General features: G+C 40.7%; 2 protein-coding genes across 5 annotated transcripts in view; one reads left to right on the top strand and one right to left on the bottom strand.

Moving 5' to 3' along the window:
* The window catches only part of LRRC53 (leucine rich repeat containing 53), an 80,260-nt gene extending 65,294 nt beyond the window's left edge, over window positions 1-14,966 (bottom strand). Inside the window, 1 exon segment of the mRNA XM_043876892.1 lies at window positions 14,858-14,966. Coding sequence (XP_043732827.1) covers window positions 14,858-14,906 — 49 coding nt within the window. The 5' untranslated portion in view covers window positions 14,907-14,966.
* LOC122677090 (serine/threonine-protein kinase TNNI3K) overlaps window positions 1-23,786 on the top strand; it is a 355,674-nt gene extending 331,888 nt beyond the window's left edge. For all 4 annotated transcript variants that reach the window (XM_043876893.1, XM_043876895.1, XM_043876894.1 and 1 more), the window contains 2 exons: window positions 19,885-19,964; window positions 23,261-23,786. In XM_043876893.1, the coding sequence (XP_043732828.1) occupies window positions 19,885-19,964; window positions 23,261-23,337 (157 nt within the window). In that variant the 3' untranslated portion in view covers window positions 23,338-23,786. The remainder of the gene's footprint in view (window positions 1-19,884; window positions 19,965-23,260) is intronic.
* Window positions 23,787-23,990: the final 204 nt, after the last annotated feature.

Raw genomic sequence — 23,990 nt, 5'->3', positions numbered from 1 at the left:
GTATTGGAGTTTCAGCTTCAGCATCAGTCCTTCCAATGAACACCCAGGACTGATCTCCTTTAGGATAGGCTGGTTGGATCTCCTTGCAGTCCAAGGGACTCTCAAGAGTCTTCTCCAACACCACAGTTCAAAAGCATCAATTTTTCGGCGCTCAGCTTTCTTCACAGTCCAGCTCTCTGTGAAGAAACTCTCTCTCTATTTCTGTTTTATTGACTATGCCAAAGCCTTTGTCTGTGTGGATCACAATAAACTGTGGAAAATTCTGAAAGAGATGGGAATACCAGACCACCTGACCTGCCTCTTGAGAAACCTCTATGCAGGTCAGGAAGCAACAGTTAGAACTGGACATGGAACAACTGACTGGTTCCAAATAGGAAAAGGAGTATGTCAAGGTTGTATATTGTCACCCTGCTTATTTAACTTATATGCAGAGTACATCATGAGAAACGCTGGGCTGGAAGAAGCACAAGCTGGAATCAAGATTGCTGGGAGAAATATCAATCACCTCAAATATCCAGATGATACCACCCTTATGGCATAAAGTGAAGAGGAACTAAAAAGCCTCTTGAAGAAAGTGAAAGAGGAGAGTGAAAAAGTTGGCTTAAAGCTCAACATTCAGAAAACCAAGATCATGGCATCTGGTCCCACCACTTCGTGGGAAATAGATGGGCAAACAGTGGAAACAGTGTCAGACTTTATTTTCGGGGGCTCCGAAATCACTGTAGATGGTGATTGCAGCCATGAAATTAAAAGACACTTGCTTACTCCTTGGAAGGAAAGTTATGACCAACCTAGGTAGCATATACTGCCATATGACCCAGCAATCCCACTTCTGGGCATACGCACTGAGGAAACCAGATCTGAAAGAGACACGTGCACCCCAATGTTCATAGCAGCACTGTTTATAATAGCCAGGACATGGAAGCAACCTAGATGCCCATCAGCAGATGAATGGATAAGGAAGCTGTGGTACATATACACCATGGAATATTACTCAGCCATTAAAAAGAATTCATTTGAACCAGTCCTAATGAGATGGATGAAGCTGGAGCCCATTATACAGAGTGAAGTAAGCCAGAAAGATAAAGAACATTACAGCATACTAACACATATATATGGAATTTAGAAAGGTGATAACGATAACCCTATATGCAAAACAGAAAAAGAGACACAGAAATACAGAACAGACTTTTGAACTTTGTGGGAGAATGTGAGGGTGGGATATTTCAAAAGAACAGCATGTATACTATCTATGGTGAAACAGATCACCAGCCCAGGTGGGATGCATGAGACAAGTGCTCCGGCCTGGTGCACTGGGAAGACCCAGAGGAATCGGGTGGAGAGGGAGGTGGGAGGGGGGATCGGGATTGGGAATACATGTAAATCCATGGCTGATTCATATCAATGTATGACAAAACCCACTGGAAAAAAAAAATTAAAAAAAAATAAAAAAAAATAAAATAAATAAATAAATAAATAAAAAACAGAGACATTACTTTGCCCACAAAGGTCCATCTAGTCAAGGCTATGGTTTTTCCAGTGGTCGTGTATGGATGTGAGCGTTGGACTGTGAAGAAAGCTGAGCGCCAAAGAATGATGCTTTTGAACTGTGGTGTTGGAGATGGTGATAAGTGCTATGCAAATGAAACAGGTTGATAGGGTAAAGAATAACTGGAAAAGCTACATTAAATGGGATGCTTAGAATGGCAAATACAAGGAAGACCCTGGGAAACAGCCTTAAGCAGAGGTAAAAGGCAACTGCAGTTTACAAGAGAGAAACAAAGAAGCAGAATAGAAGCCCTCTGTGGTGGATAGAAGGTAGGGTTCAGGGGAGAGTAGTACAGGATGAAGTCCTAGGTTGGCAGAGGTCAGACCGGGAAGGCTTTATCAGCAAGGACATGGCACTTGGGTGGTCACTGAGGGCTTTTAAGCAAGAACATGACATGATCTGATTACTATTTTTAAATGTTCATCCCTGTTACTCTTCTCTATTTTCCCTTCCCTCCCTTTCCTGAATGTTTAATACCAAAAGCCATTAGACAGGACTGAGCAAGGTCAACTTCCCCATGGAGGTGGAGCAGAATGTCTAAATCCAAGTAGGTTGCAGAGAGTGTCCACATAGGTGGTGAGAGCGGTGAGCAGCAGCTGCCTGGCACAAGGGTAGGAGCCAGAGTGGAAGAACGAGGGAAGAACATAGGGGTTGGGGCTGCCCTGCCAAGGTGCTAGAGCCCAGGTATGAGGAGGAAGGTGTCCACATAGGAGAGAAATCTAGCATGGGATATCAGAGTCCAAGTCTGAGAGGGAGCAGTCGTGAGAAGGGGCAGTGAAGCAGTGTGTCCGAGCCAGGCACAGTGAGAAGGACATTGATGCATGGAAATTGTGGCCACTGTGGTCCCACACAGATTGAGAAGGTTGTCTGCACAGGAAGGTGTCTGGTGTGAAGAAGTTGGGGCATGAGATGGGGGAGGGTGTACGTGTAGGCAGGCAGTAACAGTGCCACTGATTGAAGTCCAAGCAGAGTGTAGGGGACATGCACTTGGGGTACCCAGGTGGGGCAATCCCAGAGTGGGGTGTCAGAACACAGGATGGTTAGGAGAGCGTCCTCGTGGGGACAACAGTGGGCATGGAATGTTGGAGTCCAAATGGGGTAAAGGAGGGTGTCTGTGTGCATTGAGGGGTTGGCATGCCACAGCAGCCAGAGATTTTATACATTCAGGGCCATTGATCAAATAGGTAAAGATATTAAGGGTGATGGGAACCTCTCACGGTCAGAAAAGGGCAATATAGATATGCAAAGGGGGAAAACTAGGAGAGACCCTGTTGATTGAATTGGAAATATAGGTATGAATTTATTATTTGAGAGTTAGAGTTGAGGGAGCTGGGTCCAACTGTGTATATACATGTGTACATAAATGTTTTTCTAGCTTTGCCTGCTCAGTGACAGGGCCTGGGATCATAACAAGCACCTAAATCTTGATTTTTAAATACTATTCTTCACTTTCCTCCTAAGGAAATAGAATGATTTGGAGAAATGGCAGATTTCAAGTCTGGGACAAGGAGTGTACAAAATATGCCTAGCACATCTTATGCCAGGAAATAAAGTGATACTCAAAGAAAGATGGGTGTATGGCAAAGGGACAGTTGGAGGGGCTCCTGCCTATCAACTGTGAGAAAATTTAAGCATCAAAATAAACAATGATCATAATATTATAATCCAGTAAATGAAATAGTAACTTTAAATCCATACAGATATAAATAAATAAAGATAATGAAATTTGGTTGAGATATAGGACATCTCCCCCACAAAATATCTACTCATTACAAAGAGAAAAAGAGGAATTTTATATTGGAGAGTCCTGTCAGACACCACCTTGATCAAATAATCCAAATTAAGAGTACAATAATACAATAAATCAAATGCAGTGAGATACCGTGACTAGAATACAGGATCATTTCTGTTATACCTCCCAGCAAAGATGCATAATTTTAAATTAATTATCAGTAAATCTCAAATATAGCCAAATTAAAGGACACTCGGGCTTCCCAGGTGGAGCTAGTGGTAAAGAACCCACTTTCCAATGCAGGAGACATAAGAGACACAGGTTCCATCCCTGGGTCAGGAAGATCCCCTGGAAGAGGGCATAGCAACCCACCCCAAGAATACTGGGGTATTCTTGCCTAAAGAGTCCCTTGGACAGAGGAGCCTAGTGTGCTACAGTCAATAGAGCTGCAAAGAGTCAGACACGACTGAAGTGACTGTACATGCACACATGCACAAAGGCCACTGCAAAATAACTGGCTCATCATCTTCAGAAAATGTCATGAAATTCAAGTACAGACTGAGAACTGTTCAAGATTGACGATTAAAGAAGTATAACAGTGTTATTCTGAATTGGATCATTTTGCTGTAAAGAGCACTATAGAGATAACAGACAAATGGAGTCTGAGGGTAGATGGTGGAATGAAATGCTTCTATTGTGGCTATGTAAGAGAATGTCTTTATTTTAGGAGTACACGAATATATTGGGGAGATCATGGGTATCAGATTGGCAGTTTACTCTTAAATTGTTCAGGGGAAAATGTACTGTAGTTGCAACCTTTTTTATTTTGAGATTGCTTCAAAATGAAAAGTTAAAATAATATATATATTCACTTTAGCCATTTAATTTCCGGGGTCTTCACACATACCCCTACTCAGTCCTTTCCCCAGAAGTCACCTCCCCTTGGAAACCTTTGCTTGTCTGTCATGTCATGTCATTTCCTCTGTGTAGGGAGGGTACCCTCTAGAATATGTACCATGTTCCCAGAATTAACGTTTACCTGTCCAAGTTCGCATTTCTACCAAAGAGAGTAGTGTCCATGCCCAACATGCTCATATCTGAATCCTTCCTACTCAGCACAGTGCCTGACATTGTGCTTGATAAACAACCATGGGCAGAGGGATAGAGACAAGATTATGGTATAAATTTGGGAAACATTCCTAGAGCCAACAAGGTTAAGTGGGGGAAAGCAGGAGATTTGTTGTTGTTCAGTCGCTTGGAGGGCATGAACAAACCTTGCTTGCATCAGGACCCAGAGACCTCACAGATATGAGCCAAAACTGTGTTTGAGTGTCTCCTGCGGAGGTATGGGTCAGCAATGGACTGCTGCAGGGGCAGGGGCTCAGGGTGCAGTAGACCTGGGCATGGTATAAGCTCTCTTGGAGGAGGATGCCATTAACCCCACCATAGAGTCACCAAAACTTACACAGGACTAGGGAAACAGATTCTTGGAGGGCACTTACAAAAGCTTGTGCACACTGGGACCCAGGAGAAAGGAGCAGTGACCTTACAAGAGACTGACCCAGACTCGCCCATGAGTGTCCAGGAGTCTCCAGTGGAGGCGTGGGTCGGCAGTGGCCTGCTATAGGATTAGGGGCACTGAATGCAGCAGTGCTTGCATGGGGCCTTTTGAAGGAGGTCACCATTACCTTCATTACCTCCAACAAAGTTTGGCCCCAGGTCAAACAAAAGGGAGGGAACACAGCCTCGACCATCAGCAGAAAATTGGATTAAAGATTTACTGAGCATGACCACGCCCATCAAAACAAGACCCAGTTTCCCCCTCAGTCAGTCTCTCCCCTCAGGAAGCTTCCATAAGCCTCTTATCCTTCTCCATCAGAGGGCAGACAGAATGAAGACTACAATCACAGAAATCTAACCAATTTAATCACATGGACCACAGCCTTGTCTAACTCAATGAAACTATTAGCCATGCCACATAGGGCCACCGAAGACAGACAGGTCATGGTGGACAGTTCTGACAAAATGTAGTCCACTGGAGAAGGGAATGGCAAACCACTTTAGTATTCTTGCCTTGAGAACCCCATGAACAGTATGAAAAGGCAAAAAGCTAGGACACTGAAAGATGAACTCCCGAGGTCGGTAAGTGCCCAATATGCTACTGGAGATCAGTGGAGAAATAACTCTAGAAAGAATGAAGAGACAGAGCCAAAGCAAAAACAACACCCAGCTGTGGATGTGACTGGTGATGGAAGTAAAGTCCAATGCTGTAAAAAGCAATATTGCATAGGTACCTGGAATATTATGTTCATGAATCAAGGCAAATTAGAAGTGGTCAAACAGGAGGTGGCAAGAGTGAATGTTGACATTTTAGGAATCAGCAAACTAAAATGGACTGGAATGGGTGAATTTAACTCAGCTGACCATTATATCTACTACTGTGGGCAAGAATCCCTTAGAAGAAATAGAGTGCCTTCATAGTACTTGGATACAATCTCAAAAACGACAGAATGATCTGATTGTTTCCAAGGCAAACCATTCAGTATCACAGTAATCCAAATCTATGCCCCAACCAGTAATGCTGAAGAAGCTGAAGTTGAATGGTTCTAAAAGACCTCCAAGACCTTCTAGAACACCCAAAAAAGATATCCTTTTCCTTATAGGGGACTAGAATGCAAAAGTAGGAAGACAAGAGATAACCTGGAGTAACAGACAAATTCAGCCATGGAGTACAAAAGGAAGCAAGTCAAAGGCTAACTGAGTTTTCCTAAGAGAATGCACTGGCCATATCAGACAACCTTTTCCAACAACACAAGAGAAGACTACACATGTACATCACCAGATGGTCAGTACCGAAATCAGAATGATTATATTCTTTGCAGTCATAGAAGGAGAAGCTCTATACAGTCAGCAAAAACAAGACTGGGAGCTAACTGTGGCTCAGATCATGAACTCCTTATTTCCAAATTCAGACTTAAATTGAAGAAAGTATGGAAAACCACTAGACCATTCAGGTATGACCTAAATCAAATCCGTTATGATTTTACAGTGGAAGTAACAAATAGATTCAAGGAATTAGATCTGATAGAGTAACTGAAGAACTATGGACAGAGGTATATATGAACATTGCACAAGTGGCAGTGATTACTGCCACTTTTTTTTTTTTTTTATCAAAACCATTCCCAAGAAATGTAAAAAGGCAAAATGTTTGTCTGACGAGTCCTTACAAATAGCTGAAAAAAGAAAAGATGCAAAGGCAAAGGAGAAAAAGAAAGATACACCCGTTTAAATGCAGAGTTCCAAAGAATAGCAAGGAGAGATAAGAATGCCTTCCTCAGTAATCAATGCAAACAAATAGAGGAAAACAATAGAATAGGAAAGACTAGAGATCTCTACAAGAAAATTAGACAACAAGGGAACATTTCTTGCAACGATGTGCACAATAAATGACAGAAATGGTATGGACCTAACAGAAGCAGAAAATATTAAGAAAAGGTGGCAAGAATACAAGAAGACCCATACCAAATGATCTTTATGACCCAGATAGCCAAGATGGTGTGATCAATCACCTAAAGCCAGACATCCTGCAATGTGAAGTCAAGTGGGTCTTAGGAACCATTACTACCAACAAAGCTAGTGGAGGTGATGGAATTGCAGTTAAGCTACTTCAGATCCTAAAAGATGATGGTGTTAAAATGATACATGCAATATGCCAGCAAATTTGGAAAACTCAGCAGTGACCACAGGACTGGAAAATGTCCGTTTTCATTCGAATCCCAAAGAAAGGCTCTGCAAAGAATGCTCAAACTACCGCAAAATTGCACTTATCTCATATGTTAGCAAAGTAATGCTCAAAATTCTCCAAGGCAGGCTTCAACAGTACATGAATTGTGAACTTCCAGATGTTCAAGCTCTATTTAGAAAAGACAGAGGAACCAGAGAAATTGCCAACATCCACAGGATCATTTAAAAGTAAGACAGTTTCAGAAAAACATCTACTTCTGCTTTATTGACTATGCCAAGGCCTTTGAATGTGTAGATCACAACGAACTGTGGAAAATTCTTCAAGAGATGGTTACACCAGACCACCTGATCTGCCTCCTGAGAAATCTGTATGCAAGTCTAGAACAAGAGTTAGACTGTACTTGGAACAGACAGGTTCCAAATAGGAAAAGGAGTATGTCAAGGCTGTATATTGTCACCCTGCTTATTTAACTTATATGCAGAGTACATCATGAGAAATGCTGGGCTGGATGAAGCACAAGCTGGAATCCAGATTGTTGGGAGAAATATCAATAACCTCTGATATGCAGATGACACCACCCTTATGGCAGAAAGTGAAGAAAAACTAAAGAGCCTCTTGAAGAAAGTGAAAGAGGAGAGTGAAAAAATTGGCTTAAAACTCAACATTCAGAAAACTAAGATCATGGAATCTGGTCCCATCCCTTCATGGCAAATAGATGGAGAAACAGTAGAAACAATGTCAGACTTTATTTTTTTGGGCTCCAAAATCACTGCAGATAGTGACTGGAGCCATGAAATTAAAAGACACTTACTCCGTGAGAGGAAAGTTATGACCAACCTAGATAGCATATTAAAAAGCAGAGACATTACTTTGCCAACAAAGGTCTGTCTAGTCAAGGCTATGGTTTTTCCAGTGGTCATGTATGGATGTGAGAGTTGGACTATAAAGAAAGCTGAGCACCGAAGAAGTGATGCTTTTGAACTGTGGTATTGGAGAAGACTCTTGAGAGTCCCTTGGACTGCAAGGAGATCCAACCAGTCCATCCTAAAGGAGATCAGTCCTGAATATTCATTGGAAGGACTGATGCTGAAGCTGAAACTCCAATACTTTGGCCACCTGATGCAAAGAGTTGACTCATTGGAAAAGACCCTGATGCTGGGAAAGATTGAGGGCAGGAGGAGAAAGAAAAGACAGAGGATGAGATGGTTGGATGGCATCACCAACTTGGTGGACATGGGTTTGGGTGGACTCCGGGAGTTGGTGATGGACATTGAGTTCTGGAGTGCTGCAGTCCATGGGGTCGCTAAGAGTCGGACAGGACAGAGCGCCTGCTAAATCATGTCCAACTACTTTTAACCTCATGAACCGCAGTACACCAGACTTCCCTGTCCTTCACTATCTCCCGAAGTCTGCTCAAACTCATGTCCATTGAGTCTGTGATACCATCCATCCATCTCATCCTCTGTTCAGTTCAGTTCAGTCGGTCAGTCGTGTCAAATCCAGCCCAGCATTTCTTATAATGTACTCTGCATATAAGTTAAATAAGCAAGGTGACAATATACAGCCTTGACATATTCCTTTTCCTATTTGGAACCAGACTGTTGTTCCATGTCCAGTTCTAACTGTTGCTTCATGACCTGCATACAGATTTCTCAGGAGGCAGGTCAGGTGGTCTGGTATTCCCATCTCTTTCAGAATTTTCCACAGTTTTTCATGATCTACACAGTCAAAGGCTTTTGCATAGTCAATAAAGCAGCAATAGATGTTTTTTCTGGAACTCTCTTGCTTTTTCGATGATCCCGTGGATGTTGGCAATTTGATCTCTGGTTCCTCTGCATTTTCTAAAACCAGTTCGAACAACTGGAAGTTCATGGTTTATGTATTGTTGAAGCCTGGCTTGGAGAATTTTGAGCATTACTTTTCTTGTGTGTGAGATGAGTAAAACTGAGTGGTAGTTTGCGCATTCTTTGGCATTGTCTTTCTTAGGGATTGAAATGAAAACTGACCTTTTCCAGTCCTGTGGCCACTGCTGAGTTTTCCAAATTTGCTGGCATATTGAGTGCAGCACTTTAACACTATCATCTTTTAAAATTTGAAGTAGCTCAACTACTTCCATCACCTCTACTAGCTTTGTTCATATTGATGCTTCATACCATCCAACTTTCTCATCCTCTGTAACCTGCTTCTTCTCCTGCCCTCAATCTTTCCCAGCATCAGGGTCTTTTCCAATGAATCAGCTCTTGGCATTAGGTGGTCAAAGTATTGGAGCATCAACATAGGTCCTTCCAATGAATACTCAGGGTTTATTTCCTTGAGGTTTGAATTACAACTGCGTGACCCTGGACAAGTTTTAGACTTTCTAAGCATTTGTTTCCTTGCATGTAAAATGAATTTTGGGGAGGAGCAAAAATTACAGGGATTGTAAGGCATCTGGTTGTGTTCCTGGCGCTTAGCAGATACGCTGCAAATTTTAGTTTCCCTCTCCACTTATAAATAGGAATAAAAATCATCAGAGAAGACTAGAGGTTTACCACTCCAGCTTATATTCTTGACTTCACTCTGACCTTAGCATATGAACTTGAATACATTAATTCACTTTACATGGCTTCAGTGTACTTCTCAGTAAAATGAGAGGTGGATAAATGAAGGGACAAGAAGTGGGCTTAATAACTCTCCTGCTACCAAGATCTCACAGTTCTGTATTTAACAGGATTTCCCTTTTTTGGATACAAACAGTGAAGGATAAGAAAGATTCTGCTATATTTAAAGGATTTTCCTCAGTTTAGCAGGCAAAGTCCACCTCCTGCTAGATTGTACAGCTGATTCATTTATACCTGTTCAAAGCAGAGGTAAATTGAGAGGTGGTATGTTGTCAGGTTACTGTTGAGCACATTAATAATTTATAAACCATCAAGGAATTAATGCACACTTTCAGTTCTCACTGCATTTTTCCTTATTCATAATTCTTTACCTAATTGCTTTTTCCTCTAAAAGTAAGGGAGCTGAGACCTTGGCTATTTGCCTAATGGCTCAAACAGAGCCACGACCCATTGCCAAGTCTTTCAGTCTTTTTATAGCCCGGGGACATTTGCCATTGATAGAAAGCTGATGGGCTTGATTTTCCTGAAAAAGATACTTTGCACTGACCTCTGACCCCATTAAACACTTTGGCCATTGTCCATTTACTGTAATGGGTGCAATAAATTTGTTTTAATTTAGGACATTATCAAGTAGGGAATATTGACAAAGACAAAATAATGTTTTCAAAACAGCCAGAGGGAAATCATGAATAAATAAATATGTTCAATCTAGCTGATAAATTAACAAAGGTTTATTCATAGTAATCTGACTGGACTATTTCAAAGTTAGGCCAAAGGTGATTCTGTTTCTAATAGAAATGTCGTCTTTCTCTTTAGGCCAAAGAAAAGATGTGTGGCATAGAGAGAAATTGCAAAGTGTACAACGGCATTTATCCCTTCTGACAGATCTGTTTTAAATAGATGTATTTGTTTACAGCTAAATGCCAAAAGGAATAGCCAGATGACTCTAGTAGCCCTTTCTATGGCAAGGCATTTATTTTCTTTGTGTAAACACCTTTATTAGGGATCTCAACAGGCTGTTTCTTCACCTTTTCTTTGTATTAGTCCTTTAGATTAGTGTCAAAGCTCTGAAATTCTGGTTAAATATTGCCTGTCTGTGTTTCCCTTTGAGTGAAATAAATGACTCCTAACTTGGATATATTCCTCTGGAGGAAAGGGTTGAGGGTGCATATGGCGCTGATCCTTGGGCTAATATCCTTACACAGGTAACATGGTTCAGACAGACGGCAAAAAAGATCCAACAAACCACCAAGCATATTTGCAAAGCTGTGAGGCCTTAGATGGTGCTATTTTATGCAAAATCCAAATGACTAAATCTTCCAGGTTACAGGCCGCCCTGGAGGGCATTTTTAACTGCATAAAACTAATGGGAACAACTTGAAAGAAAATTTTGCCTGAAGTGTTTAATCACACCGGTTACCTAATTGTTTTCTATTCAACTTAGGACAATGTTTAGGAAGATGAATCCATGTGTGCGGCTTAGGAAACCTTACACAAGCTCAGAGTCGGGAAGAATCATAAACATCTCATTTAGAAAGTTTGGTGTGTGCCTCATGTTTTGACATCACTGCTCAGGGACGGGGAAGCCATTGTTAGACAGTGGAAAGTATCCTTTCTTAAAAGGTCTAACAAAGCAAGACATGAAAAGCTGATTCTGGTCTCTCTATGATGAGGAGGCATATTCTCCCTAAGAATTTTCTTGATCACTTTTTTATGCAAAGGGTCCAAAACTCTGTAACTCTTGACTCATTCAGTGAGCTCCCCATGTGGTAACACATCAACAGTTTGACATGTGCTGCTGTGTGTGTGTGTGCGTGCTCAGTTGTGTACAATTCTTTATGATCCCATGGACTATCACCTGCCAGCTCCTCTGTCCATGGGATTCTCCAGACAAGGGTACTGGAGTGGGTTGCCAGGCCCTCCTCCAGGAGATTTTCCCAACTAAAGGACGAAACAGACGTCTTCTTCTGTGGCTCTTGCATTGGCAGGGAGAGTCTTTACCACTAAACTATCTAAGAAGCCCATACTGCTGTTAAATGAAGTGTATTTTAGAAGAAAAAGCATGCACTGGAAATATAAAGACCTGTTGATCAAGTTCTGGCTCTGCCTCTTGCTAGTTCTGTGAGTTTGTGCAGGTGATTCAAACCTCTTGAGCCTGACTTTCCACCTGCATAGGATTGATGCCTCCTTGGACACCCATGGAGGTTTTAAGCTAAACTCCATGGAGGTTTTAAACTCTTTAATCAATTGAAAAGTATGTGCAAGCTATAAAGCCCTCTGCAAATATAAGAAATTACTTTTATGTCACTGTGACAGAACTTAATGTTCTAGGTCGCTTTATTTTTATCCGGTTGTTTTAATTTTACTCTTGCTTGCAAGCCATGTAGACTGTATACATGTGCTGTAATTCACCAAGGCAAAATCCCCAGCACAGCGTATGCCACATTTGGAAGAATATGATAAAATTGGTTTCTCTTAGATTGTATGCCCATCTGAAGTCTTCTTTGGAATGTAATTCCGTCAGAAGCAATTATGGCACCAGCAGATATTCCGAGAATTCATGAATCCCACAGCCAAAGCCATGATTTGCTGCTTCAATACCAGATGCATTTGGCAGGCTGTGATTTGGAAGCCACAATGTGGTGTGTGTGTGTGTGTGTGTGTGTGTGTGTGTGTGTGTGTGTGTGTGTGTGTGTGTGTGTATGGGCGCCTGCTCAGTCCTGTCCAACTCTTTGTGACTGTAGCCCTCCAAGTTTCTCTGTCCGTGGGATTCTGCAGGCAAGAATACTGAAGTGGGTTGCCATTTCTTCCTCCAGGGAATCTTCCTGACCCAGGCCAACCTGCACCTTACATCTCCTGCCCTGGCAGGTTGATTCTTTACCACTTGTTCCACCTGGGAAGCCACAATACTGGCTGCTTTTGAGGCTCTAAATGGACTCCATTTGCACTCCCTGAGGCATTGCCTCTTCCCATCACTCGGGAGAGACGGGACGCAGATTCCCCGGGAACTCTTCAGACAGTCTTTTTCTTCCTTCCTCATGGACCTTAACAATATACCTTTCTGGATTAAGAGATGACAGTGTTTTAGGGTTTTTCCCCACCCCTCAGGTGTTCGACATGAGTATTCTATAAATGTGCCTTATATAAAAACCCTTGTGAAGCAGCTCAGAATTTTTCAGTGCCAGCCTTACACAGCCTGTCATTCAAATCCTTAATGACGGGTTTATGTGAAAGTGACTTCTCTACACTTTCCTTTGCTTCATCTTAGATGGCAGTGTGGTTCTTCCTTTGAAGAAAAAAAGCACTCAAGAAGATGGTTCCTTCAGGCAAATAGCATGGTTCAGTTACTGTATCAAATGAAATGTATATAGACAAAAAGCTACAAACACCAGCTTGAGCAGAAGTGGTAATGTAGAGCTAGGTATGTGGGTATGTGTGTGCCTGGGAATCAGACATTCAGCCCTGGCCAAATGTCAGCCAGTGCAGGTAAAGAAGATAAAAATCTTCTGCCTAAGTGGGAACTGTGTAATTTCACTCTGCCTTTCCAATACATCAAAGCTAGTTTCAGAGACTACATCATTCCCAGATACCTTCTGAAGAATCATAGAATGTAAGAAATAGGGTCATGTGATTTCCAGATGGACACCGGGTTCCCTCTGTAGCACCCAGTTGGAACCAGATGTTCCAACCACAGCTGGAATATGCCTGGAGATGAGATGGTATCCCCTTCTAGAACAACTCAATCTATTTATGGACAGTTCTAATGTTAGGAAATGCAGTATTTTGTTTTAACTTTTATCAATGTCTAAACTGTAGGAGATGTCACCTACCTGAGGTCTTTGTTGTTTCTGAATATTCAACCAGTGACAATCCAATCTAACCATTGTCACCTGGCACAGACCTCCCCTCATTACTCATAAAGCAATCGGGCGAAGTTCTGCCCATGATATGAGTCTAGCTCTATGTTCTAACCTATGGATTGCCCCTTTAAGTTTATCCTTACTGAAAAGAAATGAAGCCAATCTAGCATATTTTTTTTTCTTACTGATGCCATGCTAGCTTCTAGTGATCAGAACTGTTTTTAAGTGTATAGAAAAACTCTGTTTTCATATTCCTTTTGAGAGTTTTACCCATAATATGCATTAACCCACCAGTTTAGTGTGTAGACTCTGCCTAACTCCTGCTTTGGAGAGTTGAATCTATATTTGGGTGTGTTCTATCTGCTAGTGCTTTTCCCACTCTTCAAGGTTCCTCTGTATCTTATGTATATATTGATTTACTTCTCCCTGGATAATATTTTTGTTTAATGTGCTTGTCATGAGAGTCATTATCTCTGCATTCATTTCAGCCAACATAGCCTCATATTTTAGTTTTGAATGTTTTTTGTCTTTGTTTTGTTGTTGTCTTTGCTCAGGGTACATGAGTGACTATTTGCAAACAAGCTATGTTGTGCTGACAAGCCACAGTCTGAATGATGTGCACACACAAAAATACAAATTGCGTTATTTGGATTTGGGTGTGAACTGGCCTCATTAGCAGCCAATCAACTAGGTAGTCTATAACATAACACGTGGATTGAGAAACAAAAAATAACTTCTGGATTTTGGTTCAGGTCTTCCTGATGGATAAATTATTCATTCCCTAGTGTATCTTTTGGGTATAGTGACTCAGCTGGTAAAGAACTCGCCTGCCAGTGCAGTAGACACAAGAGACGCAGGTTCAGTCCCTGGGTTGGGAAGATCCCCTGGAGAAGGAAATGACAACCCACTCCAGTATTCTCACCTGGGAAATTCCGTGGACAGAAGGAGCCTGGTGGGCTACGGTCCATGGGGGCCACAAAGAGTCACACATGACTGATTGACTGAGCAGACACACATGCAGTATATCTTTATAAGAGAAAATGACTGATGATTATGCTTATCTTTGCATATCCATCACAGAGCTAATATGAACTATTTAGCCTAAAATGACTGAAACTGTTTTAGCACTAAAATAAGATATATCAATATAACGTTGTAGTATGCAAACACTAACCTAAAGACTGTCTTATTCTCTTTAAAAGACAAGGTTTCATTCTATTCCCATAAAAGGTATATATAAAATTACCATTATAATATTATATGTCATTCATATATATGCCTGTATATGATACATATTATCCTTTTAGCATAAAGAAAGCCTCCTAGGTGACCAGTAACATGAAATGCTGCAAAATTGAGTGTTTTCCTTACCTGCCATTGGTTCAGATTTACTTTCACTGAATTCATGGGGCAGCTGCATCCTGGAAATGCCTATTTACACTGGCCATGACTTCAGCCAACAGAGGTCCCGGTGTGTCTCTGAAACTCTGGGCTTCTGTGAGACTCCCACTGAAGTCTGGACGGGTTGAGGACAGTTAGTTCCACTGATCAAGGTCTGGTTTCTTCTGCTTTGTCTGCCCTGACTGAGCTTAGCTTCCATCTGTCTGTCATCCTAGAATAGCAGCCAGAGACAGCTCATGTGGTATCTCTTGGGCAGGAAGGTTAAGTCCCCTGGCACGAATTGCATTCAGCAACTAAATAAATAAGACAACTTGGAGATGGGCTTTTATTCATAGGAAACCAGATAGCCTTTTTGATGATAAAATATTTATTCCCTATTGTCTTCTTGTTGCCAAGACTACTGTTTATGGCTCATTTCTTACAAGGAGCTTGAGTGCTAAGGAGGTTACAGAAATTAGTACGGTAATTTTGATTTTGACAAATTTCTTGAATGAGATTATGTTGTCCAAAACTGAGTGTAATTTGCCATTTAATGTTGATTGAGATCATGCTATATCCCACTGTAGTTCAATACTTCCTTTTTGTAATCATTGTTTTTCTCTAAGAAACAGTATCTTCACTTTAAGGCTTAAGAAAGTAACCAAACATGTAGTCATTTTTAAGGCAGCTAAGTGAGTTAATCTATGTGAATTCATATAAGTATTTAGAAAAGTCTAACTTCTCCAAATGAATATTTTGTAATAACTTAATTTAACACACTTTTATTATTTTAACTATTTACGAAGTACCAGCTAAGTCCTGCAGAAGACCCACAGGTATTAGGATCTCAGACCTGCACAGGCATTCTGTTTAGTGGGGTATTAGTATGGAAATATAGATCATTCTACACCAAGGCAGACTCTGATAAGCCCTGTGTTGGGAGTAAAAAGTACTGGAGAGAGATGGAATTCCAACTGGGAGTATCCAAGAGGACTTTGAGGAAATGCTTTCTTTGAGTTGGAACTTGATAAATAATAAAGTAGGTAACATTTTTGAGTGCTTACTAAATGTTAGAACTGTTCAAAATACTTTAAAATTATTAATATTTCTTTAATTCTCTTAAATTAACATTATAAGTGAAGTCTTGTTATAATTCCCATTTTATAGTTGCACAAACTGAGGCACATGCCAGTTAAACAATTTGCCAAAAAGGTTGTAGAACTAATAAATAGTGGAGTGAAGACTCAAATTCAGGAGTCTTGCACCAGAAGGCATAGTGTCATTCTTAAAGGAGGGGCAAGAATATACAATGGAGAAAAGATAGTCTCTTCAATAAGTGGTTCTGGGAAAATTGGACAGCTACATGTAAACAATGAAATTAAAACACTTCCTAACACCATACACAAAAATAAACTCAAAATGGATTAAAGACCTAAATCTAAGGACAGGCACTATAAAACTCTTAGAGGAAAACCTGGACAAAACACTCACATAAATTGCAACAAGATCTTCTTTGACCTACCTCTTAGAGTAATGAAAATAAAAACAAAAATAAGCAAATGGAATCCAAAGCTTTTGCATAGCAAAGAAAATCATAAACAAGACAAAAAGACAACCCTCAGAATGGGTGAAAATATTTGCAAACAAAGCAATTGACAAGAGATTAATCTCCTAAATAAACAAACAACTCATGCAGCTTAATGTTAAAAAAAAAAAAACAGCCCAATCAAAAAATGGGTGAAAGACCCAAATAGACATTTCTCCAAAGCAGACATAGAGATGACCAGCAAACACATAAAAAGATGCTCAGTATCACTAATTATTCTAATTATTAGAGAAGTGCAAATCAAAACTACAATGAGGTAAATTCTCACACAATCAGAGTAGCCATAAGCCAAAAAATCTATGAACAAAAATGCTGGAGAGGATGTGGAGAAAAGAGAGCCCTCCTATAGTGTTGGTGGGAATGTAGATTGGTACAGCCGCTATGGAGAATTGTGTAACATATCCTTAAAAAGTTAAAAATAGAACTACCATATGACCCAGCAATCCCATTCCTGGGCATATACCGAGAGAAAACCATAATTCAAAAAGGTATATGCACCCCAATGTTCATTGTAGCACTATTTACAATAGCCAGGATACAGAAACAACCTAAATGTTCGTCAACAGAGGAATGGGTAAAGATGTGGTGTGTATATACAATGGAATATTACTCAACTATAAAAAGGAATGAAAATTGTGCCACTTGCAGAGACATAGATGGACCTATAAGTAAGTCAGAAAGAAAAGAACAAGTATATATTAATACATATAGTGGAATCTAGAGAAACTGTATAGATGGACTTATTTGCAAAGCAAAAGTAGAAATACCAATATAGAGAACAAATGTATGGATCCCAAGAGGGGAAAGGAGGAGGTGGGATGAATTGGGAGACTGGAGCTGACATATATGTATATAGTACTGTGTATAAAATCGATAACTAATGAGAACCTGCTGTATAGCACCAGGAACTCTACTCAGTCCTGTGTTGACCTAACTGGGAAGGAAATCCCCAAAAGAGGGGATGTGTGTATACATAAGCTGATTCACTTTGCTTTATAGCAGAAACTAACACAACATTGTAAAGCAACTACACTCCAATAAAAATTTAAAAAAAGAGAGAGAAAGAGAAAGAAAAGCATTCCAAGCAGACCTCACAAATGCAAAAGCTGTGAACTGGGAGAAAGCTTGGAAGGTTCAAAGGACAGAAAGAATGCCAAAAGAAGGGCTTAGCAAAGATGGTGAGAGGGGTATGAGACAAGGTTTGAGAGAGCCTTGTATTTGAGGGTAAAGTATTTGTGTTTTATTCTAAATGAACTGGGAAGTCGTTGGAAGGTTTTAAGTATGTTTTATTTATATATTTATTCATTTATTTATTTTTGGCTGTGCTGGGTATTTGTCACTGCACGAGCTTTTCTCTAGTTGTGAGCAGGGGCTACTTTCTAGTTGCAGTCCATAGGCTTCTCACTGCAGTGGCTTCTCTTGTTGTGGAGCATGGGCTCTAGGGCATGCGGGCCTCAGTAGTTGCAGCACACGGGCACAGTAATTGCTGCTTCCGGGCTCTAGAGCATAGACTCAGTAATTATGGCACACGGGCTTAGTTGCTCTGTGGCATGTGGGACTTTCCCAGATCAGGGATCGAACCCATGTCTCCTGCACTAGCAGGTGGATTCTTTACCACTGAGCTTCCAGGGAAGCCCTTAAATATGTCTTAGGTAGGTAAATGGTGTCAGTCCAGTTGCTCAGTCGTGTCCGACTCTTTGCAACCCCATGGACTGCAGCACGCCAGGCCTCCCTGTCCATCACCAACTCCCAGAGATTATTCAAACTCATGTCCATTAAGTCAGTGATGCCCTCCAACCATCTCAACTTCTGTGGTCCCATTCTCCTCCCTCCTTCAATCTTTCCCAGCATCAGGGTCTTTTCAATGAGTCAGTAAATGGCGTATGCTTTTATATTTTGAAAAGACTACTCTGGGTAATATATGGAGAATGAATTATAAGGGGACAGAAATGAAACCAGGAAAATCAATTAGGAGGCAAATTGCAGCAGTCCGGACAAGAAATATATATGGCCTAAACCTTGAAGGAGGAGAGATGGATGGATTAGGGTTACATTTTGGATGCAAAGTTAAAAAGATTTGAATTAGGTGGAAGATATAAGAAAAAGAAAGGTACCAAGAATGACCCCAGCATTTTGGGTTAAGTAACTGAATGGTGTAGTGCCAGTAATGAGCTTGAGAGAACTGGCTTGGGGACAGGGGGAGTTACAAGTTCTACTGTGGACATAGTGGGACAGCTCTGGGGGTAACTTGGGTTGCCTCTTTAAGGATGCTAAAGTATGGATGAGAGAAATGGATACAAGAGGAATTACAGATATACAACTGACAGATGTGATTTATATTAGGTTGAAAGCTCTGATAACTTCAGGTTTTGAGTCTGAAAAATTAGAAAAGAAGCAACCCCATTAACCTACATGGTAGAGTAGAAGTTTGGCAAAGAAAAGGATTAATTTAAGCCAAGGAATCATGAGAAAATTTCCAGTTGAATACTGGGCAAGGATACAGACTTTAGAATATGGAAGACTTGGGTTTGAATCCTAGGTGAGCCATTTACCAAATGTATGTAACAAGTTTCTTAGTTGCCCCAGCCTCCATTTCTAATCTATATATTCACAGACACTCAGTCACATCCAACTCTTTGCAACCTCATGGACTGTAGCCCGCCAAGCTCCTCTGTCCATGGGGTTCTCCCAGCAAGAATACTGGAGTGGGGTGTCATTTCCTCTTCCAGGGGATCTTCCCCACCCAGGAATGGAACCCAAGTCTCTTACATCTCCTGCATTGGCAGGCAGATTCTTTACCATTAGCGCCACGTGGAAAGCCCTTCTGACCTATAAAATGAGAGAAATAATAATGATAAACATTAAATATAATGATATATGCAAATGCTTAATACATAAGAATCATTCAATAAATACTGTTATCACTATCTTGTAATTCGTGTTATAATAATATCAATATAAAAATAACATTACCTTTTGGGATGTGTTTCATTTCTGTTGATTATGACTAAGATAATAACATTCTGATCCTTAGTTCCTTTTAAGCAAGGCTTGCAAGGATATTAACCCAGATTTTATATTCAACTCTTTTTGCTATATTTAATCATCAAGACAAATTGCATATTATTTATGTACTTTCCCTGATTTACAGATCAATACACTAAGGCTCAGAAAGGGTACGATGCCTAAGGTTATACAGCTAGGAATTGGAGCCTATCTAGATCTGACACACCTAGATCTAACTTGCTCCAAATAATTCTGAACTCTTTCCGAACAAGTCAGTATAAGATAAAAGTACCATTGTATCACATTGCCAGTTCTCTGATATCTATGCTGAGAGAATAATTGGTTTATAGAAATGTTATTAGCAAATGCCACGACGGTTTTCACAGTGTCTCATGGAATTTTCTAGTGCTGGACAATGTTCCACTCAAGGCCTTTCTTTGGATGACATGAAGAAAAGTCTTCAGTTCTCAACCATTGACAAATATGGTAAGTATACAGATTCATCAGATTGACTAAGAAAACTACCCCTGGGAAGGTGATATCTGTTTGATAATGAGGTAGAGAAGATTCTATTTTGTAACAAGTAGAAATGAAGGATGCTTTTAAAAACAGCATAAGTGGGAAATTTGCTCTTATAAGTCTTATATAAGTCTAGTTATCTTTGTGTTTAATAATGTGTACATAAGTTTGTAAGTGTATGTACAAGTATATGGGAGTGTGTGTACATGTGGGAAAAGTACAACTCTTATGAAAATAATCTCCTACATCTCATGACATTCCAAGCACCTTGCTGCCACCTTATTGAGTTCACTGCTTCTAAGCCCCACATCACAGAGATGTAGGGAAGAGGAGAAAACAACAGATGAGTTTCCACAATTGCACCATATCCTAGGGAAGTATTTCCTCTTTAGCAAGTACCCGAGGGTAAGATGTGAACCCAGCTATTCTCTCAAAAGCTGGAGAGGAGGTGAGGGTCTCACTGATGGGATCCATTTTGCACAGGACTACTTTAGAAAGAACTAATAGAGCTCTTTGAAATAGTTAGCACAGTTCTATGCTTGCCCCTGGAAGACAGAGGATGGGCAATAACCATTATCATCAGCTCCCATATTAAAGTGCCAAGCCTCTGATGTCCTTTCTCCAACCTCTAAGCCTGAAAGGCTCTATATTTTATTGGAATTTTAGCACAATGGGCTCATTTATTCATGGGAACTTCCTTTGACAATATGTAGAGCTGAAAAAAATGTATGTCAGTGAAATAGATCAGATTTATTATAAGAACTGGGTTTGTGGAAGAATAAATCATATGTTATGTTCCTGGTTCTGTGTTACTGATGCCAGTAGACCCTGCAGCTTTGGGATCCTCACCAATGCACTTTGTCTGCAGAGTATCAATACCTAAGGCATTAGGAAGCCTTTAAGAAATGAAGGGGGAAAATGTTCTGGATAGATACGACAGACTACTTTGGAACATTAAAGAAAGAAACCTTTGTGCTTCTGACTCCCAGGACATGTCTAGAATGCAGCCGAGTGCTTTTCATCGTCAACTTTACGACATAATTGGCCACTCCAGTAACGGAGGAAAATATGTGCTAAGTGTCACATCATCACTTTTTTTTATAGATATAATATCATTTTTTCAAACCTTTACAGATGTGACTGCACAACCACAAAATATAGGGCGCCCTTTGAAATGTGTGCTTTGACCAGGACTCTTTTCCTTTCTTTGTGGAGTTTCAAGATGAAGCACTTCTTAAGGATCTGTTTCTTAAAGGGATAATACATTGAACAGAATTCCTCAAGATGGAGAAGCTAGACAAAAAAGGATGTAATCATACGAAAGTAGGTTTTTCTTATGTGTATATGTACCAGGGGTAGAAGAAAACATGAGGGTGTTTGAATGGAGTGAGAGTCCCAGTAGATGAAAAAGATGTTTTCAATGTCTCCCACTAGGAACATCACATTGTATAAGACAGAACCCTTTAATTGCCCTCCATTTCCACTCCATAAACCACTTGTGGTATATAACAGCAACTTTATGAACTGTTTCTTCCCCAAAGAACAGGGCTAGAGAATGCAGATAAAATTAAGTACATAGCTGTACTTGAGACCTTTCACCCTTAAGAAACAAAACACGCAAACATGGTTCAGTCTTTTCTTAAAGCCATGGTCAAATTTCATTTGGTCCCTCTTAAGCCGACTGACTGCACAAAGACTGTCCCTTCAACTCTGGTGATGATGGTATCAATGATAAATGTCAGCATCTATGTCCTGCTGATTTTGCTACCCATACCCGAAGGCAAGCCTGCCCACACTAGCAAGAAGGATGCTCACAATCAGATTTCCACTGGAGCCCTATGGAGAGAGAGGCATGGAGCATCGTAGACCAGTAAAATTGCATGTGGTACATTAGACAGTTGATTGTACAGTAATGAGAGAATTACGAGCTTATTAAAGCATCTCTCTATGCCTGGGATGGAGTTGTAGCTTCAGGCTGAACGAAAGGAAATATTTTTGCTCCAAGATACAGATTTTTCCTCCACCCAGAGTTAGGATTCAGTAATGTGACTCCCGCTTCCCCTAACTGCAGCTGGCCGGGGCCAGCCCAACTATCGAAAGGAGCCCTTCAAACAGCATCAGCAGTGGTGGCTCTGCCTTTCCTGAGAGTTTATGTGCTGCCTAAGAGATGCTGATGGAGACCTTTCTTATGAAAATAAATATGCCCATTGAACCGCGTATCGCCAGATGTCTAATGAAAATGTGGATGGCTGAGTTGGTTTTGAAAACTCAGCTACCAAAAGGGAGCAAAAGCAGCATTAGCTACTGACAAATATGCCCATTTTCACAGAAACAGTGAATGGCTTCCCTACTCAGAGTGGAAAGGTAACTAACTGCTTCCCTGTGCACGTCCTACGTTCTCTAGGACCGCGGCCAGATCCTCAATTTTCTGGACACACCCAGGACTAGTGCTTCACTGAGCATCAAATGCCACTAGAATTCAGACCTAAGCATTGATGCACACTTAAACATTGGAGTCTCAGAGAGAAAAGAAAAAACAATCAGAGCCAATCTGATATAGAGAATACTCTGCTTTTCTCTATTGCCATCTATATCTCCCCTTTCCAGCAGTCATCATCTGTTTCTCACTCACTATGTGTCAGACAGTGCTAACTGTCTTATGTGTGTTACCAACTTTTTGGCGAAGTACCATTACTTCCCCCCTTTACAATGAAGACACTGAGGTTCAGAAAGGTTAACAAAAATCACAGAACTGGTAATAGTGGAGCCAGAGCTCAAACCCAGATTTGCCTGACGTGAAGCTCATCCTTTTAGCCATCACGATATTACCACCTTCCTAAATTGTACCCTTCTTTACTGCAAACTGTCACCTGGCCAGCTTGGGCTCACGTCAGACTCCCATCATTGATGTTCCTCTGGTCTCAGCTCTCTGTTGTCATTGTAAATTTTGCTTTAGTTTTATAATTGCTTGCCAGCAACGGGCAGACAGACTCTGTTCACAAGAGCCAGGAGAAGCTACTTGGCGGCTGTGTGTTACACTGGGTGAAGCTGTTAAGAAAAATGGGGAGGGGACTTCCCTGGCAGTTCAGTGGTTAAGACTCTGAGCCCCTGATGCAGGGGGCCCAGGTTCGATCCCTGGTCAGGGAACTAGGACCCCACATGCTGCATGGCATGGCCAAAACATTTAAAACAAAAAGAAAAGAAAAATGGGGAGATGGGCTGAAAGGCTAATAAGTAACATCTGAACTTTTTTCCTGATGCAGGCTACGTATCTGATCCCATGAGCCCGATGCATTTTCATTCTTGCCGGAATAGTGGCAGCTTTGAGGACAGCAGCTGACAGCATTCCACATTTACCTAAGGAGAGTTTTCCTCCAAGCTGACAGTAACAATTCCAACCATGGCAGGCTTGCTTCCAATTATAATATTTTACCCTCTAAGGTCTCCTTAAATTGGCTTGCTCATACTGGTCCTATTTAATTCCCTACCACAAGTTGGGCTTTGGATTTGGGGCTGAGGAATGAAATGCAAAAGAACCAAAACAAAATGTATTTGAAGAATTTTTTTTTAATTTTGTAAGTTAAAAAAATAAATTCATGTTGTTGCTTGGAGATAGGGCCTCAGTCCATGGTGGGGACTTAACAATTATTGTGTCTTCCTAGACTGAATTAAGTCGACTTGTGTTTGAAAGCCATGCGTTTGATTTCTTAGAATTGTTCATTTTCTTATCTCATTATGTTACTTCTAGTGCCCAGTTCTGTGATTAAAGATTTTTAGTGGCATACAAAATTGATTCAGAAGTGTATTTCATTCCAACAAGACTTACACGAGGTACACCTTTCTTTCAGACATACTGGTAAAAAGAAGTAATGATCTTCATATTCAGAAGCTTGCAAACATATAGCACAATTACTTGGCCTACTCTCTACATGGTGCCAAGTGCTCTGTGCTTTGCCTGAGTGACCTGCTGCTGTCATCACCAAGGTGTCACAA

The sequence above is a fragment of the Cervus elaphus genome, chromosome 20 (genome assembly GCF_910594005.1).
Source record: "Cervus elaphus chromosome 20, mCerEla1.1, whole genome shotgun sequence".
In the NCBI taxonomy this organism is placed as follows: Eukaryota; Metazoa; Chordata; class Mammalia; order Artiodactyla; family Cervidae; genus Cervus; species Cervus elaphus.
This window is presented reverse-complemented; position numbering and strand designations above follow the sequence as displayed.